Consider the following 18,966-nt stretch of genomic DNA (forward strand, 5'->3'; position numbering starts at 1 on the left):
TAGACCAATGTCAAATTTAAAGAAAATTTTATAAACTTATGTAATTAGGTTTTTATTATGATAACGATGGAATGAACTATTATCAATTGAAAAAAAATTACATAGATATAGTATTAGTTCAATTGCCCATAATAAAAATTACTTGATCCCGAAAAAATTTTTTTCTTTTTTATTGTCAAACAAATAAAATCCTATTATTGTAACCTATATTTTTTGGATTTTTTTAGAAAATTAGGAACTTTATTTGATGCAAAATATAATTGCCGATTTTCATGCTCTAGCATTTCTAAGATTGCTGATTTTTGTGAATTTTTATTCCCCCCATCTTTCAATGTATTTTGAAAATAAAGGCACACCTGCATATGGTTCATTTTTTCTACTGGTGAACATAAAAATGCAGCCAATCCAAACTCATGATGGATTTCAAGAAACTCTGCGGCATGATTACATAAAACATGAATGTATGGTGTTATATCTTGGACACGATACATACCTCTAACAAAATTACTTCTATTTGGATGTCCTGTGAAGGAGCTGTAAATGCATCTAACCAAGATTTGGCCTTATAACGAAAAAATTCGCCTGTTGTTTTCTTGTCTTGCATTAAATGATATAGTTCATTAAATTGATCCCACAAAGCACGAATTTGTATAGCTCTCGTTATTGATTGAAAAACAGCAAAAAGATCAAATCCTTTGAGGATTTTTAATTTGTCTGGACCCATCAGCGAAGTGTATAATAAATTATTGGTATTTTTTTCTACGCCAAAATTGAAATGATATGTTAAGCCTTTGCATTTCCAATAAAATTTTGGCTTTCCAAATTTCTTCATCTGCAGTTTCACGGCGAAGATCAGAAATCATTAGCTTCCACAATCTATCTGTTATCCGCAAAAAAATATGCAATTCATCAACTACCCAATTTTGTAGCGTATCATATAAAATAATGGTTCTTTGATGTGGCCATTTATTTGTTTGTAATTAATTTTAATATCATCCATTGATTTGTTAATTGTTTTTGACGTAGTAATAATATCATTTTTGCTACAATCACACCAAGGACAAAAGTATTGTGCGTTAGCAGCTTTCATTCCCAAATAAATTGCCAAAAATTTCCAATCGAAACTGAAATACAATTCTACTGGCCAATGATTACCACCTATTTGATAAAAACCTCTCTCTTTTAATACATTTAAATCAGAAATTAAAGGAGCTAGTGCATTTCTAAGAGAATCATATGTTTCAGCACCTGGATATAAAACTAATGTGTAGTGATTATCTGGTTTCTGTAATCCATTTAGATCATTTAATAATGTCATTGTTATCATGACGTGTTTTACTTTGCGTCCCACATTACGACCATCTCCTGAAATTCGAATATGTAAAGTTGATCTTCTAGGAATTAAAATTCCTTTTTCAATATATAATGGTATAATGTAATTTAAAATATCTGTTATACGGCGCGTCCTCCTTTGCCAATTGATTCCAACATATTCATAATAATTGTACTATCAGTAATATCTGGATTTCCTGTAATTGGTTCAAATGCAGTTGGTTGTAACAAATCAACTAGAGTCATTGGAACTTTTTTTTCATTTCTGCATTGATTTTTTGTCGGAATCACATATTACATTTTCACGTGGAAGATCTTCAATTCGTGCCAGAGATCGATAAGCTTCTCTTGAGATATGGCCCCTATCCAAAGACTTAACCACTGCTTCAATTTTTTTCATTTCCTCTATTTTACCCAACTTTCCAAAATTAATTTCATATATATCATCATAAGTTTCAAATTTTATTTGTTTAAGCTTTATTTGATCATCTGGATGAAATGTACAGTCAACTCCCTCTATAGTTACTCCCGTTATAGTCACATTCTACTATATAGTCACACCAGTTGAATGTTCAAAACACTTTATTATTAAAAATTATCCTATATAGTCACAATCTATCTATAGTCACTATCACACCTATCCTCAAAAATCTTATATTAAAAAGAACTGTTTATAATCACAGTTATATAAAGAATATATTAAATAACTTGGCATCTAATAATCGTACAAAGATGTATCATATCTTGTTAGAATCGTCTCACTGAGACGAATCGAATGGTGGTAGTTTTATCCTTTTCCGATCACTGGCTGACGAGTTATTCAACAAAATGTTAAACATCGGCATTATAATATTTCTTGATTTACGTTTTACTGCGCCATTTAACATTTTGCTAGATTTCTCGGTACCTAGTGATTGTAAAAAGACGATTTATAGCTCGTTGGAATCGCCTCATCGAGACGAATCGAATGGTGGTAAGCACATCTCTCTGTGATCAATATTAACGGAGTTATTACTTAAAAACCATTTAATATTTTTTAATTTCGGAAATTGATCTAGTGATTGGATTTCGATGTATCTTATACCATTAGATTCGTCTCATCAAGACGAATCGAATGGTAGTAAGATCGTCTTTCTAGAATCAATATTGACAGAGTTATTACACAAAAACCATTAATATTTTTTTAATTTCGGAAATTAATCTAGTGATTGGATTTCGACGTATTTTATACCATTAGAACCGTCTCATCAAGACGAATCGAATGGCGGTAAGATCATCTCTCTACGATTAATATTGGCGAAGTTACGATACAATAAAGTTTTAAGTATAATTCTGGCTAAAATTATGTTAATTTTTGGCCAGAATTATGATATACAAATATAAGAAATTTTTTATATAGTCACATCTCTTTATAATCACCAAATATGGACTGTCCCAAATGTGTGACTATAAAGAGAGTTGACTGTATTTCCTTTTTCTTTTTCAACTATATCTAGGACACGTTGTGACAATCCAAGTATTTTGCGACGTTTTTGAGAATTACCAAGTTCATCAAATGGACGAATTTTAAGGTCTAAAGACATTGTTTTGCGCACTCGTTCAACACTCAGTAACTTGAGGCCAAAAAGTAAAGGACCAGATATTTTTCCTTTATTCTTTCTATTTGACTGGTTTCTATTTTGATTTTTTCCAATCTCTTTCGTTTTATTAAACTTCTAATTGTATAAATTAATTAACATTATTTGTTAAATATTTTTTTTCAAATAAGTGTACCTGGTAGTACTTGCAGGCAGCATCTGTCAGAGACTCCCAGGAATGTACCTCTCTTGCAAAATTATCCCCAAAGCAAATTTTATATAAAAGCCTTTTTTCCATATATTCAATTGAACATTTAACTGTATGCATTGCTTTGCCATATTGGGTCTTGACAATATAATTATGAGGAATGGGATGTTTCAGATTTTTGGTATAATAAAGTTGTTCAACAAGAGGATATGTTCCTTCTTTTATGATCTCATAAAAAAAAGTTCTTTTATTATCAAAAAGCTTTATAAATACACTTTTGGGATAAGTGCTTTTTTCTATCATAGTTTATGACTACTCCTAGTTTTGACAAAAATATGAATAAAAAAAAATATGTGAAAAAGGTGATTAAAAAGTGAAAAATATATAAAAAAAATATTGTTACCGAGATGTGAAATAACTGGGATTGCTATGATGAAATGAATAAAATATAAACACCATAACAGGACTGATGTGTGACGGGTGGCCACGTGGGTGTATTAAACAAGATACGAACCAGCATTCAATCTAAATTTAGTTATAAGGCCTGATGATCATGTCCAAATTAAAATATTATTTATTAAAAAGAGTATCTAAAAAAAGTTTTTTATCTAAATACGAATTTTTTTTTTTTTTGAGGAGTATATTTTCTGATAAAAAAAAAATTTATTTTTCGGTCAAAAAAAAAAAAAAAAAATTTATTTTTTCCGGTCAAAAAAAAAAAAATTTATTTTTTTCGGTCAAAAAAAAAAAAATTTATTTTTTTCCGGTCAAAAAAAAAAAATTTATTTTTTCGGTCAAAAAAAAAAAATTTATTTTTTTTCAAGGTCAAAAAAAAAAAAAATTTATTTTTTCCGGTCAAAAAAAAAAAAATTTATTTTTTTCCGTCAAAAAAAAAAATTTATTTTTTTTAGAACCAAAAAAAAAAAAATTTATTTTTTTCGGTCAAAAAAAAAAAATTTATTTTTTTCGGTCAAAAAAAAAAAAATTTATTTTTTTCGGTCAAAAAAAAAAAAATTTATTTTTTCGGTCAAAAAAAAAAAAATTTATTTTTTTCCGGTGAAAAAAAAAAAAATTTATTTTTTTCGGTCAAAAAAAAAAAAATTTATTTTTTTCCGGTCAAAAAAAAAAAAACTTTATTTTTTTCCGGTCAAAAAAAAAAAAAAAATTTATTTTTTTTCGGTCAAAAAAAAAAAAAAAATTTTTTTATTTTTTTATAGATAACCTTAACTGTTAATATATATTTTGAGTTTGGTAAGTTCTTAGAAAAAAGGTTTCATTAAGAAATGTTCAAAGAATGGACTTGAAGCCTTGTTAATGGTGTAATGGAAAACTAATGAGAGTCTATTGGGAGCGTATATTCATCATTAACATGGTCATTTTTTTTGTTTATAGGAAATAGATTTGGAGATCTTAATAGGAACGTATTCTTGTCTTTAACCTGAAGTAGAATTATGATCCAGATGATTTATGGCCACATTTTAATAATTATATACGTCTTTGATTAATAAAAGAATTATTTTTTTTTAAGATCTCTTATAAGTATACCTCAATATATATATAATTTGATGAATTTAAATATCTCATCCAAAAACAAAAAAGAAAAGAAAAATTAGTAAGTTAATCAAAAATCAGAAATATTCATCCGTATAGATAATAAAATTCAATCTGTTTTGATTATGTTTATTTTTATACTTTAATTAATAAAATAATTCATTTATTAGGGTCATCCTATGATGTTGAATAATGACCTGCTGGTTATGCATAATTTAAGAAATGCGGGGTATTACATTCCAAATATTGATTGAGGATATTTAAAAATGTTGATCTTAGTTAATCATCCAGATCGAAACTCTAACCTAAAGAAATGTTAAAAAATGGACTGACGAGTTTCTAGGTAAATTATAATAACGGTATATATTTGACATTTAACCTAAATTAATATTGTTTAACATTTCTTTTTTATTTATTCTTATAGAGAACAGATTGAGATCTTGCGTAAATTGTAATAGGAACATGCACTTGTCTTTGACTAAGAAATGTTAAAAAATGGATCGAGATCTTGTAAGTTTATAATAGTTACAGTATGTATATTTAGCATTGATCTAAAGACACATTACATTGTTAGTGTTTTTTTCTTTATTTTTATAGGGAACCTTATGTACAGTAAATTGTAATAAAAAACGTGATTGTCATTAAACCTAAAGAAATATTAGAAATGGACCTGGAATCCTTAGATAAGTTGTATGTTCGTTTTTTGCTAAAGCTCTGTTAGTTAGAAGAATAAACTTATTATCTTTTTTATTTATTTTTTTAACCATATAGAAATAAATTTTTTTATTTCTTTAATTTAGATGTCATCAATTTATCGATGATAGCAATTATCCTCATATTAAATATATGGCCTCTAACAATTAACAAACTGTTACATATCAATGCATTAACTTTCATAATACGAAGGGCATAAAATCTTTATTTTACTTATGTAAATTTACTATATTTTATAATACTTTAAATAAAATCTTCATCAGTTTTATAATAAACTACCAAAGATAAAAAAACAAATCATAGATCAATAATTGCAAATTTAAAAATGGATAAACGATACTTTTTATGATAGTAAGATGGTGTAAAAAACATTTATTTTTATTTTTTTATTATGTCTATAGATATCTTTTTATTTGGCTAACGTTTAAATATTTTTTATGGTAATTACAAACAAAAAATAAATTTCAAATATCTAAATTTATGTAAGTTCATCTTGATTTAAGAAACCTATAATTCAGAATTGACTTCGTATCATTTTTGTATTAATATTAATTTTAAATTCTGGCCAAAATTATGCTAATTCTGGCCAAAATTTATATCACGTTAAATTGTATTTTTTAAAAGTTAAATCTACTTATCTGGTTATTGTATTTCACATCCTAATTTTGCTGCATCTTTTTTAGTATAAAATTCAACATATTTAGACAATGAATCAAATTCGCCGATATGTTGAGTATGTAAATGTAATTATTATGATATCATTATATTTAATTAATAAGATACAATATTTTTATATTATTTTTCAATTTAGCAATTTTATTATATTAATATTATTTTAGCATTTTATTAGTTAATATTACTAATTTTGGTAATTTTGTCATATTAAAATTATTTTGTTATTTTTGACAAATCTGATATATTTTTAACATTTTAATATGATAAAATTCACTATTTTTAGCATACACTTTTAATTGCAAAATCAACTTTCTAATTCATTATTTTTGACAAATAATTTTATTTAAAAATTTAGTAGACTAATTTATCTGCTAAATTTCTTCTAAACTATTTAATAATAAAAATAAAATATAGTTTATTAAAATCAATTTATTAAGATAAATTCAATAGTAATAATCAATAGATTTAGATTTACTATATTTAAAAATAGAGTGTTGCTAAATTTTCTCCAGTGGTGAAATCACTCAGGTGAAATCACTTAAGTGATTTCATCTATATAATAGTACAAATTATAAATTATTAATTTTTATCATGTGATTTTATTGTATTACATATTAAAAAAAAATGCGTTACATTTAAAAAAAAAATTTTATTTACATATTATAATAGCATTTATTAAAAAAATTTAAACTTTTTAAACATTATTTGGACATCATGAAGCATAATGTCCAACTTGATTACATTTTTTACAACGTCTTTCTCTTTTTTTATCTTTTTGGCCTGTTATAACCTTTTCATTATCTTTATTCGTAATATGATTTGTTATATCTTGAATACGTCTCACTTTCTTTTTTTGAGGTTCACCACATGATTTGTATCTGTTAGGTTGTCGACTTTTATGTCTTACCCGTAATAGATCACCAATATGCATAAAAATTGCATTTTCCTGTTATTCAGATAGGTCTACTTTTACGTTTTCAATAAAATATTCCATTTGATTGATAAATTCATTGACTTTATCAGTCTGAACAGCTATATCAAGAGCCTTTTTGGCATATGATATATTAAATCCATACTTTTGTTTAGGATCTCTGGATTGTACAATACTAGGGGTTTTTCTAAAATTCGCCAAATGTTGATCCAATTCATTTTCTTCTATTTGGTATATTGGTTCCTTATGTTGTTCAGTATTATACTTATTATAATTATACCATCTTCAAAGTATAAGAGATATATAAAACTGTGCATTATTTGAATAAAACATTATTCAAAAGAAGTGTCTACACACTATTCCTCTGTTAATAAGCCATAAATAGGTACATAAATGTGAACTGTCATCAAGTAAAATAACATATTGTAGTTCTGATTTTTGTTCACAATGTCTAGTTACTTTCCATACTTGCTGAATACTATTATGAGCTATATTTTCAATTAAAAAAGAGAATAATGATTGAGGTTAGTCATAATCATCTTCTCTGGCCATTTCTTGCTGATAAGAATCGTCTACTATCTATTAAAAAGAAACAAAAAATAGGGGAAGTATTTTTTTTAGTTATATGTCCTTACAAATTCCTCTTTTGTTGATTATTAGTAATAAAATACTTATATCTAAAAGTAGTAACCAATCTTTAATCAATACCACATCATAGCATAATGATTGCGCTATTTGATCACGTTGTTTTTGAAGAATTTGCGATATTAAATATTCTCACAGAATTTTATTAAGTTCTGAAAAATATTCGTTCATTACTGAAGGTATTTCTCTAGTAGGAATTTCATTTTTACATTCATTTAATATCACTTTTTTTGATTGTTAATCAAAAATTTTTGAATTTCTCCAATAATATTAGTTAGACATGAGGATCTATTTAATTTATCCTTGATTATTTTATTAGTAGCCTCTACCCGTTACGTACTTTGTATTCTGGCGGTAAAATTGTGATTGATAATATGACGAGCCAACTATTTTTACATGGATATAAAACTCTTGTAAGGTATTGTTCACAGGCTGTAAATTCTTTAATAAGTTCATTCCATTTTCGTTCAAATATTTTTTGACATAAAGAGTTGCGCATTTCCAGAAATTTACAACGAAAAGATTTAAATTGATCACGCAATTTTCCTTTAAGTTTTTTTCTCAGATTTAGATCTATATGAAAGATACAATAGAAATGGTATATTTCTGAATAATTCATTTTTACAGCTGATATTAATGCTAGATTAGCGTCAGAGTATATGACATTTAGTGTAATATAACAAGAATTCAATGGCTCATTATCTTCCGAAGCTTCTGGTATTGACGTTTGTTTTTGAATTTTAGTAGAACCGGAACCAGAAGCTGCGGATTCCTGTTTCGACGTTTGTTTTTGAGTTTTGGTAGAACCAGAACCGTAAGCTGCGGATTATTGTTTCGATATTGACGTTTATTTTTTAATTCTTGTAAAACCCATGCAAAAGTAATTTCTGTCTCATCTTCCAAAATCGCTGCTGCTATGATCACATTTCTAAAATTATTATCAACTGCAATAATTAACATTAATATCATATTAAATTGATTAGTTTTTGACATCGTATCAACAATTATAATGTCTTGATATTTTTCATAAGCATCTATTTGATTGAGTGATATTCAAAACAATAAATTTAACCTTCTTTCTTCATGATCAAAGCGTGGCTTTATGATCCATCTTGGATCTTTTTCTTTTTTTAAATACAATTTGGTAAGCATTTGACATGCATCATTTTTATCAGAGTTTACTTTTTTTTGAATCTTTGAATAGCATTACTTAAATCCTTTTTGTTAATTACATTATTTGGAAATAAAGCTACTAGCAGGTTATATTGAGTTGATACACCCATTTTTCCATGAATTGTCCAAAATTCTATCTGCATAAGCATTTTATTAGTTAATTTTTGAAACCTTGGTGCTAATTCAGCAATGAGTGGATTCATATTATGATTATGATTACCAATTATACTATTAATACGAACACCATTTCCAGATTTGAGAAAAGTAAGATTAACATGCCAAGAGCATCCCGTCATTTCTAAATCTCTATCTCTTCTGTTTTCAGCCAAAATGACTTTTTGGGCTTCGTGAGTATTAGCTTGTGAACATTCATATGTTCTACGTCTTGTGATTGTATTATTATTTGGATCTTGTATACACCTTTTTTTCCAAAAACAAAATTTCTGATATTTTGCATATTTGTCAAGATATGATTCTACAAGCTTCCTAGTTTTAAATTTTCCAAATTCCATTCCCCTGACTTAATTTTAAATGATTTTCTTCATCTATTTCATACTCACTACTATCATATTCACAGGTCGAAAAGTGAAAAATCAGGCATCAATTAGTTACTAATCGGTCACCAATCAGGTGATTCGATTAGACCACTATGACTGATTGGCATTTTTGCCAAATACTGTCACCAATCAAGCAGTTTGCTAACTTTTTATCCAGTGATCAGAAAAGAATGAAATATAGCTCATTGGAATCATCTTAACAAGACGAATCTAATGGTAGTAAAATCGCATCTCTAGGATTAATAGTTAATAAAAAATTAAATAAAATATAAATGATACATTTTTATTTTTATATTTTACTTAATTTCTTATCAAGTATTAATCCTAGAAATGAGATTTTACTACCATTAGATTCGTCATGTTGAGACGATTCCAATGAGCTATATTTCATCCTTTTCTGATCACTAGATTAAAAGTTAGCAAACTGCTTGATTGATACGTATTTGGTGAAAGTACACTTAGGCACCGATTGGTGCCTGATTTTTCACTTTTCAACCTGTAATTCTTCTTGATGATTAACATTTCCATCACATTCTTCTAGATTTCCTATTTGAGTTTCGTTATATACTTTATGACTTTCAAAAAATAGATTAGAAGAATCGTCATATAAATCAGATATCAGCAAGTTAGAAGAGTCATACAATAAATTATAATAAACATTAGATAACAAGTCAGAACCGCTATATGAAGAATCATAATAGGAGTTGAACAATATATCAGAACTATCACACAAAGAGTCATAAGGAAAGTTTATATTTAAAATAGCGGTTTTCATTAATAATTTTAAGTAAGTTCTGTTGGCAGATATAATTAGAGAAAATAATGTTTTAGAGACAGAATACAGGCAAGATATAGATTGTTTTTTATGCTACAGATAAAATGTTTTTTGGGTTTGGAACTGAAACAACACACTAGAGTGTGAAGTTTTTTTGAAATGGAAGGCTTAGATTACATCATTTACACAAACAATAGCAATCATTATAAACATTATATCATCGCGTAATATTCTGTTGATTTAGGTGTTATCACCTGAGTGAAATCACCTACTATATGGTATATCGAAATTAATAAAATTAATAAAATATATTAAATTATAAAATTAATCAGATGATTTCACCTATCAGACAAAATAAAATTATTAATTGATCAGGTGATATCACCTGAGTTATTTTACCTCAGGTTAAAAGTTAAAAATATATAATATTATTATTAAATTTATTTTTATAAAATATTTCCAATAATAAGTTGTATTTTATCTTTTTATAATTATATACTAGATGGCTAAAAATTTTATTTACAGGTAAATTTAATTGTAAAGATTTATAAATAATAGATAAAATTAAATTATAAAAAGTTTTAATATATAATAAGTAATAAATTATGTATTATTCTAATAGTTGGATAATGGTTTGAAAAATGCTTTTCAAACTAATTATTCAAACAAATTTTTTCATCTACATATATGATTTATACTTTTTTTTTTTATTTTAATATAGTATGTCTGGTTAAAATTTTATTAAAATTGTAACAGTATAAAAATATAAATATACAAAAGTTTTTCACTTCCACTATATAATAAAAATGTTCGAGGCATCTTATATTAAATAATCTTACTAATAAAAAAAAGAAATAAAATGAAAATAAAAATAAAAATAAAATAAAAGGGTTAAGGTTGACAATGAAACCACTCTACTATATTTACACTTCTAAAATTAGGCTTCATTAATTATTCTGTTGAATTTCTTAAAATACTTCTAATTTTCTTAGCATTGATTTAATATTAGCTAAAACTATAAGTTTGTTGATACTACTGTCTAAGCTCTTATCAATTTTCTTAGTTTACTTAGCCATTTTATATTTTTTGTCCAACCTAATTGTGTTAGTATTTTTCTGAGATACCTTAGAAACATCATCTTGCTTCACTTTTTAATGGTGATTTCTTTTTTATTTTAAATTAGAAATACCTTTTTCAATCACCAATAAATTTGCTTAAACTGAAAATTTTACTAATGACTTTATCCAAATTAGCCCATGATTTGTAGTAAGTTATTAACTTGCAGGTACCTTTATTTTGAATTAATTTAAATGCTTTACATCCTGTAGGTATAATTACTGAGTGGATAGGGTTATTCAGATATAAGAATGCAATGATGGTAGAAGCAGAAACTTTTATTAACACTGTCTGGAATCTTTTCTGTTCTTTTCTTTGTTTGAGATTCCAGTTAGTCAGAAATTATCATGGGTAAACCTTTAAGTGGAGCAGTTCAGGTTTCACTATTCTATAGATTTATTGCCACTTTATTGAAATCCACTGATACAGTTATAGTAGTGTATTTCTATTGCGATTTTAATTTAATCATAATTATTTAACCCTAGGCTTTTAAATGATTAAGCATATTAAAGTGGATCTGTTTGAAAGGGATATCATAAACTGTAATTTTACAGATATAATTTTTAATTTCAGAATTATATCCAGTCATTATAGTGCTAATAGTTTTGGCTGGTTGTTTTTTGAAGGTTTTACAATTGTTACTAGTTGGATTAGTTTTTAAAATGGACGCAGTTTTTTTTTTTATTCATAATAAGGAAAAGGTGAGCTTGGTTTGCTAAAGTTACTATTTGAATCCTATTTAATTACTTCTGCATAGAAAATTTGCTTAGTTCCTTTTTCTTTAGAAGTAAAAGGCATGGCATTTACTTTAAGAGTTACAGGTAACACTTCAATTTGTACTGCTTTTTTTTTAATTTATGTTACATTTATATTCATAGGTGATTAGTGTCATATTTATTGAGGTGTTTTCTGTAGAACTGGATATATAATTAGATTGTCAGTTATGATGACATCAACAAACTATTTTTCCAACTTTCATCAACTTTCTGATTAATTAAGAGCTAAAAGTGTTGAAAATATGTAAGTACAATAAAGAGAAAGTGAAAGAGTTTGTTAAGATTCTTCACTCCAAAGGTTGTAAAAATGTCTTTGAACTTTAAAAAGAAAGCTTCATAGGAGGCTAAATCTTCTCTGCTACTTCACTTATATTATTAGCATTGTATTTACTTAGATTAACCCTTAAAAAATCAAAAAAAGAACTATTTCTGAGGTTATTAATAAGCTGGTTGACTTTTAAATAGTCAACTTGTGATCTGTTATTAGTGCCAGAAGCCATTTTTCAACAAAAAAGTTGCTGATAATTTCTTGAAAAAAAATGGTTTATATGATGATTATGATCATTAGAAAGAGTTCCCTTCCCAGTTCTTTATATAATTTATACTAAATTACTAATTTATAATATTTATAATATATTTCTTTATTATAATAAATTAGCTAATTAAATTTTTAAACTTTTTGCAATAAATTTAAAGTAATATTAAAATTGAAAATTTTTATATTTTAAAATTACTATTTATTCTAGCTAGCCAGTATTTTATTAAATTTTTAATTCTGGCCAAAAGTACATCATAATACTGGTATAGTGACTATCATTACTGGTAAACTTTATAAACTCTATTTATAAAAACTAAGGCAATTAAATATTTATAAAAATATAATAATTTATAAATTCACCAATACTAATATAATTGCATTTATATAATTCAATTATATTTTGAAAAAATTATTAAATGAATAAATAATAATTATTTATCAAAATGTTGGGCTGCGCCATGTTTTTCTAATCCAGTAAGAATAGCAATTTTATAAAATATTCTTTTAAAAAAATATTTCAAGAAAAAGCGGGCTCATGGCCAAATGGATAAGGCGCCTGACTACGAATCAGGAGATTCCAGGTTCGACCCCTGGTGAGCTCGATCAGGCTTTATATTTTTTCATTATTTTTGTACTACGACTACATTACACATATATAATCTCGTTCTCCAATTTTCTTCACGCATTCAAATTAACAACTTTTTAAAATCTCAATTTAGACTAATAAGTTCGATTGTTTATCGAACAAATTAAATGTAATCCATTTTAATTTTACTTTGACACGTTATTTACAATCTAAAAATTATATCTACCTAAGCTAAGCGCGTCCACGCGTAATTACGCGAAAATAAGTCAAAAAGTTATATTGTGTTCAATTTATTTTTTTTAAATTATAAATTATTTTTGTTCACCAAATATTAATTTTATAGATGATTTCAAGTGGAATTGACGAATCAATTTTTCATCATATTGAAACTATGTTTTCGAAAACGACATTTGAATTTAGACGTGATGGTTTAGAAAAAGCTTTAGTAAAAGTACTTTCGGAAAAAGAAGAAATTCATATTAATGAACTATTAAATCGAATCTTTTTTGAATTATTGCATTCAGATTTATCTGATGTTATTTATCCCATTTTGCCAAATTTAAATGATTTTCAAGATGGTTATATTGCTCAAAATGGTCCTATATTACTTGAAATAGTTGAATGTATTGAAGTTGGTATATCTACTTATAAATTATTGCAAATTCTAAATGAATTTGAGTCTTCGCAAGTGAATAATGCGAAGGATGATGAGTTGGAAAAAAAATTAGAATTTCCAAGAAAAATGCTACATTTACTTCTATCTGATGGTCAGCAACAAATTAGAGGAATGGAGTACAAACAAGTTTCTGAGCTTAGTTTACACACTCCTATCGGCAAAAAGGTAGATTTAAAAGAAAAGTTATAAATTGGATCAAAAGGATCCCTCTAAACATTTTTGCGTTATTTTAAGTAGGTTTTGATAAGTAATGTGAAATATAGCAAGGGTATGTTATTTCTCACACCAGAGAATACATATGTTTGTGAAGGATTCGAGTGGACATCTCGTAGGCTTGGAGATTTAAAATTAACATTTATGGAACTATTAGGGTATGTTATCATTATTTAAAAGTTGTTCTTTTCCGGTTTAAATTGAAATTTTTCATGATTTTTAGAATGGCGACAAATGAGAATGTAGAAGATGAATCTCAAATTTCATATAATGCTCTACACCCGTGTGATATTCAGTCAACTTTTCAACCTAATATGGGTGGTAGATTAGCTAGAGTTATCTTTAAAGATGTCCCATATATGTCAGATCTTACCAAATTGAAGAGGTTTTTGCACAAAGCAGAATCGTCACATCCACCTCCAAGATCTGTTCTTCCATTTAATGAAGTATTAGGATATAATTCTAATGCAAGAAAATCATCCTGTCCTGAGCCGGGAATTGATAAATCAACGCAACTTAATTCAATGTCGAGAGATTTTCAACCGGAATCGTCATTTAACAACACAATTCGACCTATTTCTGTAACACAACTGGTGCCTTTATTTAACGGCTCAACGCGACCTAACGCTAATGAGGACCCATCGAATTCGGTATCATCATCCATATCATCATTTAACAAACCAACTTTTAAGGTTCCATTAAACCAATTTAATGTTGGCACGCCGTCATTAATACGACCTAATCCTCCCTCAAAATCATTATATGATGAACCAGCTTTTAAAACAGCATCATTATGGAATGGGCCAGCAGAAAAACAATCATTGTCTCAACCAAATGCTTCTTTTTTATATAATGATCAAGAAGCAACAGAACCAGCGTTCAAGAAATCGTCAACATTATTATCAACCGCAAGGCCAACATTCAGATCCTCGTCACCAGCAGAAGAAAAGACATCGTTTATTGAACCTTCTTTTAATGCTTCATCAATACGCTCTGATTCTGAGGAAAAAGCACCTTTTAATAATAGACTATCCTCCAATAGTATATCTTGTTCTCATATATCAATATCTTCAAATGAATTGGACTTAAATATTTCACCAATTCGGCCTAACTCTAAGTTTAAAGATACAGAATCTAAAGTTTCCTACTCAATGCACTCTATTCCTGGTGTAGATCCATTCTCCATACAAGATGATGATTTCTCTTATATGTTGATAGAAGACGACAACATTGAAACTTACAAAGAAAATAAAGACAATGAATCTTATTCCAAAAAAGGGTCCACCCGAGATCAAGATGATGACGGAGTAATTATTATAGATTCTGATCGGGATGTAAAGGATTTGTGTCACATTAAAAATAATATTGAAGCTAAGAATAATTTAGCGTCGCTTTTTGAAAGTCTTGAAAATGAATATAAAGCTATTTCTTCGGAACCAGATGCTCGTCTATCTCCAGCACGTAGCATGGGAAGTACGAAAAATAATTCGTCCAATAATAATAAAAACAAGCGTTCTTGGCTTTATGAGAAAATTGACAGCGATGATGACGATATTGAACTTCCACTTGCAAAAAGAGTTAGTCATTGTACGGATAATGATCATGAAGAGAAATTGGATGGTGGAAGTTTAGCTAATCCTATTGTTTTGGATTATGATGATAATGATTATGAAATGGATTTAGGTAGTTGTTGCAATTGTTATGATCGATTAGCATTATTTATAACATTAATAATTTATCTCGAATTCTTTCATTAGACGAAATTCTTTCTGGATATACTTTTTGAGATCTGAATGATAATAAGGGTAAGTTAATTGTCGATTCTGAATTCCTAACTAGTCATATTTTTTGTGTTTTACACGTGAATGATTAATTACATTAAAATTATTTAGCATTTAAAAATTATAATATTTTGATTAATTCTTTCTGATATTTAATAGTGTCTATGAAAAGTTACTAAACGAAATATAATTCTTTATTATTGAATTTTGTTAGTACATTTCATTTAATTGTAGGCTTCTCAGGCCTGAAAACATTCCGAATTCAAAGTCTCGTATATATTTTAACCCTACTAATTAACTTATAAAAAATTTTTTATACATATATTTTATCATTTCGTAGCACTTTAAATTTTTATTATCGGCATTATCTTAATCTTTTAGCTCAAGCAATTTAACTTTTATTATAACTATTGTAATCAATTATGTCATCCGAGATGGTTCAGATACCCGGTATTTTTGCTCGTTAAAATGTACATGTATAAAGCGTTTTTTATAATTTTCATAGAAAAATTTTGGATAGTAATAGGGTGAATTAATTTTTTTTAGTAGTGAGAGAATAAAATAAATGCTCTACTTAGCTTTCTCTTTTAGAACCAAAAAGACTGGAATAACAACCTCCTGTTTAACATATCCTATTTAAGATAAAAGTAAATACAGAAAAAATAAAGAAATAGATAACATTATACATACATTAATTACATTAATAGTGTAGGACAATTTATTTTGACTTCTACAAATTATAACCATCTGTACATGATTACATAAATAATATTTTAAGGATCTCATTTAAGTTTAATGTTACTAATTATAATTTACAGTAACTTCTTGTGTAATTTTTAATAATAATTCAAAAGCTTGATCAATATGTTTTTCTGTAGTTAGTGGAGAGCCAGGAGCAAATCTTATTATATATTGTTCTCTCATTTTTGTTTGTGTTAGATATATTTTACCACTCTCATTCAGCCTATTAGAAACCATTTCTGTTAATTTATTTGAATTTTTCAATGAATCATTTGATTTAACATAAAAGTTAACCAATCCGAAATTTGGAGTTGTTGGAATTATAAATAAATCAGGATATTGTTGGATTTTACTTCGAAATCGGTTTGCGAGTTTATGTGTCTAAAAATTTATTTAAATTAGAAACTTTTTTTTTTTGAAAAAAAAAAAAATTTACTAGATATACTAATTGGCATTTCCACTAGTTTATAAATGATGAAAATGCTAATTAGTAGCCAGATAATAATAATTTACCTTCATAACATGTTCTCTTAATCCTTTTGCACCATATGTTCTTATAACAAACCAAATTTTTAAAGCTCTAAACCTTCTTCCAACTTTAAAATAAAATCAAGAGTTAAAAGAAAGTATTAAATTAAACTCACATTAAGTACTTACGTGAGATCTGCCAATCTCTAAAATCTAAAACCATTCCGCTTTCACTAACAGAATTTTTTAAAATATCTGGAGTGATTGATAATGCATTTATAAGATACTTTCTTTCTTTTATCCTAAAACAACCATTTTATGATTATATACTAAATAAACGCTGTACTAAATGACTAAATCACTTTCAGAAAGCTATTTACCATAAACAAGAACAATCGAAATTAGTTAGTAATCCCTTATGCATATTAAGATCAAACGAATCTGCTTGATTTATTCCTTCAAGCAAATATTTATATTCAGGGCAGATAAGAGCAGAACCAGCATATGCAGCATCGATATGTAACCAAACGTTTGTACCCTTAACTAAATAATAAAATCCTGAATTAAAAAAAAAATCTATCTTTTAATTAATCCTTGTTCAGACGTACTTACTTGCATCCACGATATCTGTTATTTTGTCAATTGCTGCGGAATTAGTTGTTCCAATTGTTCCAACAATGAAAAAGGGGATTAATCCATTAGTGATATCCTTTTCCATTTCTTGTTTCACAGTTTCCCCGCAAAGTGAAAAATTATCATCAGTAGGAAGTGCACGAAAAAGTATATTTGCAATCATTGTTGCTTTTTTTAAACAAATGTGCGTCTATTAAACGACGAAATTTTCGAAAAAAAAAAATTTAAACTCGAGAAGAAATTTTAGAGAATAAATTTTTCCTTTATTAACCTGATCTGAACCATAGGCAATTAAACGAGTTGAAAGAGTACGTAATTTTTCCTCGTCTGCGCCTTTTGCTTTATATTCTTCTAACATTCGATACTTAGCAGCAAGTAAAGTCACTAAAGTTGCTTCACTAGCAGTTCCTTGGATCACGCCCCCGCCCCTTCCATCACTATGAAATTTTTGATCCAATCCGACAAGTTTTCCCATCCAATCAAGAACGACTGACTCAAGTTCGGTGCAAGCAGGAGAACTTAGCCACTTAAAGATCATATTTAATTTTATTGAGTTACTATATTGAGGAAATTATGTAATAGATTATCACCTTACATTGAATCCAATGACATTAAACATATCAGAATACATATCTCCCAATATACTTGGAAAAGAGGAGTTAGCAGGATAAAAGGCAAAAAAATTGGGACTTTGCCAATGTGTAACTAATTTAACATCGATTTAATTTGTTTTTTCTTTTAATTAATAATTGAAATATATGTATATAAAAAAATAAATGTAAAAAAAGAAACAATAACAAACTCCCTGGGATAATTTTCGTTTCAATGTCACATTGAATATTCTCCCATGGTTCAGGTTCTAAGTTAAAATTGAAACAAAATCGATAAATTTCATTCGGTATTATTTAAAATGTAGAAAATAAATACCTTCTGGTGCTTCCTTCGGAAGAACTTTTTTAAGGTAACCCGGTTCTACCTTTGATAAAACTTTTCAAAAAAAAATAGCAATGAACCTCTTGACCATTCAATTTTTTGTAAATAATATAATTTACCTTCATAGTTTTCAAGCTCCTGATAATATTTACAAATTCTATCAACGGTTTCGTACCCTCTTTTACGGAATTCTTCGATATCCATTCTTTGAAAACCTTTCAAAAAGATTCTAAGCTTAAATATTTGTTGCATGACGTACAACATAAAGATCTTTAGATTTCTGCAGTTCGTGTAAGACTGATCGTCATTGTCCGCGATTATACTTTATATGGTAGACCACCCAGGCAAAATTCTGACAAAATGAATT

At 27.1% G+C, this 18,966-nt stretch overlaps 4 protein-coding genes across 4 annotated transcripts; 1 reads left to right on the forward strand and 3 right to left on the reverse strand.

Annotated features, from left to right (window-relative positions):
• Positions 1–469: 469 nt before the first annotated feature.
• Positions 470–832, reverse strand: OCT59_028357 (uncharacterized protein; the record flags this gene model as incomplete). The annotated part of the gene is made up of 1 exon (XM_066147226.1): positions 470–832. One exon carries the CDS (start codon positions 830–832, stop codon positions 470–472), a length of 363 nt encoding a protein of 120 aa, XP_065993954.1.
• Positions 833–6,769: 5,937 nt separating this feature from the next.
• On the reverse strand, positions 6,770–6,988 carry OCT59_028358 (uncharacterized protein; the record flags this gene model as incomplete). Its single annotated transcript, XM_066147227.1, has 1 exon — positions 6,770–6,988. One exon carries the CDS (start codon positions 6,986–6,988, stop codon positions 6,770–6,772), a length of 219 nt encoding a protein of 72 aa, XP_065993955.1.
• A 6,262-nt stretch (positions 6,989–13,250) lies between these two features.
• OCT59_028359 (uncharacterized protein) lies at positions 13,251–15,829 on the forward strand (the record flags this gene model as incomplete). The annotated part of the gene is made up of 5 exons (XM_025319666.2): positions 13,251–13,427; positions 13,498–13,995; positions 14,068–14,201; positions 14,267–15,726; positions 15,801–15,829. Exons 2-5 carry the CDS (start codon positions 13,498–13,500, stop codon positions 15,827–15,829), a joined length of 2,121 nt encoding a protein of 706 aa, XP_025173186.1. The 5' UTR covers positions 13,251–13,427.
• A 565-nt stretch (positions 15,830–16,394) lies between these two features.
• OCT59_028360 (uncharacterized protein) lies at positions 16,395–18,851 on the reverse strand (the record flags this gene model as incomplete). The annotated part of the gene is made up of 11 exons (XM_066147228.1): positions 18,719–18,851; positions 18,594–18,653; positions 18,262–18,525; positions 17,938–18,192; positions 17,646–17,856; positions 17,414–17,576; positions 17,223–17,335; positions 17,079–17,161; positions 16,641–16,946; positions 16,515–16,571; positions 16,395–16,442 (listed from the first exon to the last, which is right to left on the reverse strand). Exons 3-11 carry the CDS (start codon positions 18,295–18,297, stop codon positions 16,395–16,397), a joined length of 1,272 nt encoding a protein of 423 aa, XP_065993956.1. The 5' UTR covers positions 18,298–18,525; positions 18,594–18,653; positions 18,719–18,851.
• Between the last annotated feature and the right edge of the window lie 115 nt (positions 18,852–18,966).

This window comes from Rhizophagus irregularis, chromosome 8 (assembly GCF_026210795.1).
Source record: "Rhizophagus irregularis chromosome 8, complete sequence".
Lineage (NCBI taxonomy): Eukaryota > Fungi > Glomeromycota > Glomeromycetes > Glomerales > Glomeraceae > Rhizophagus > Rhizophagus irregularis.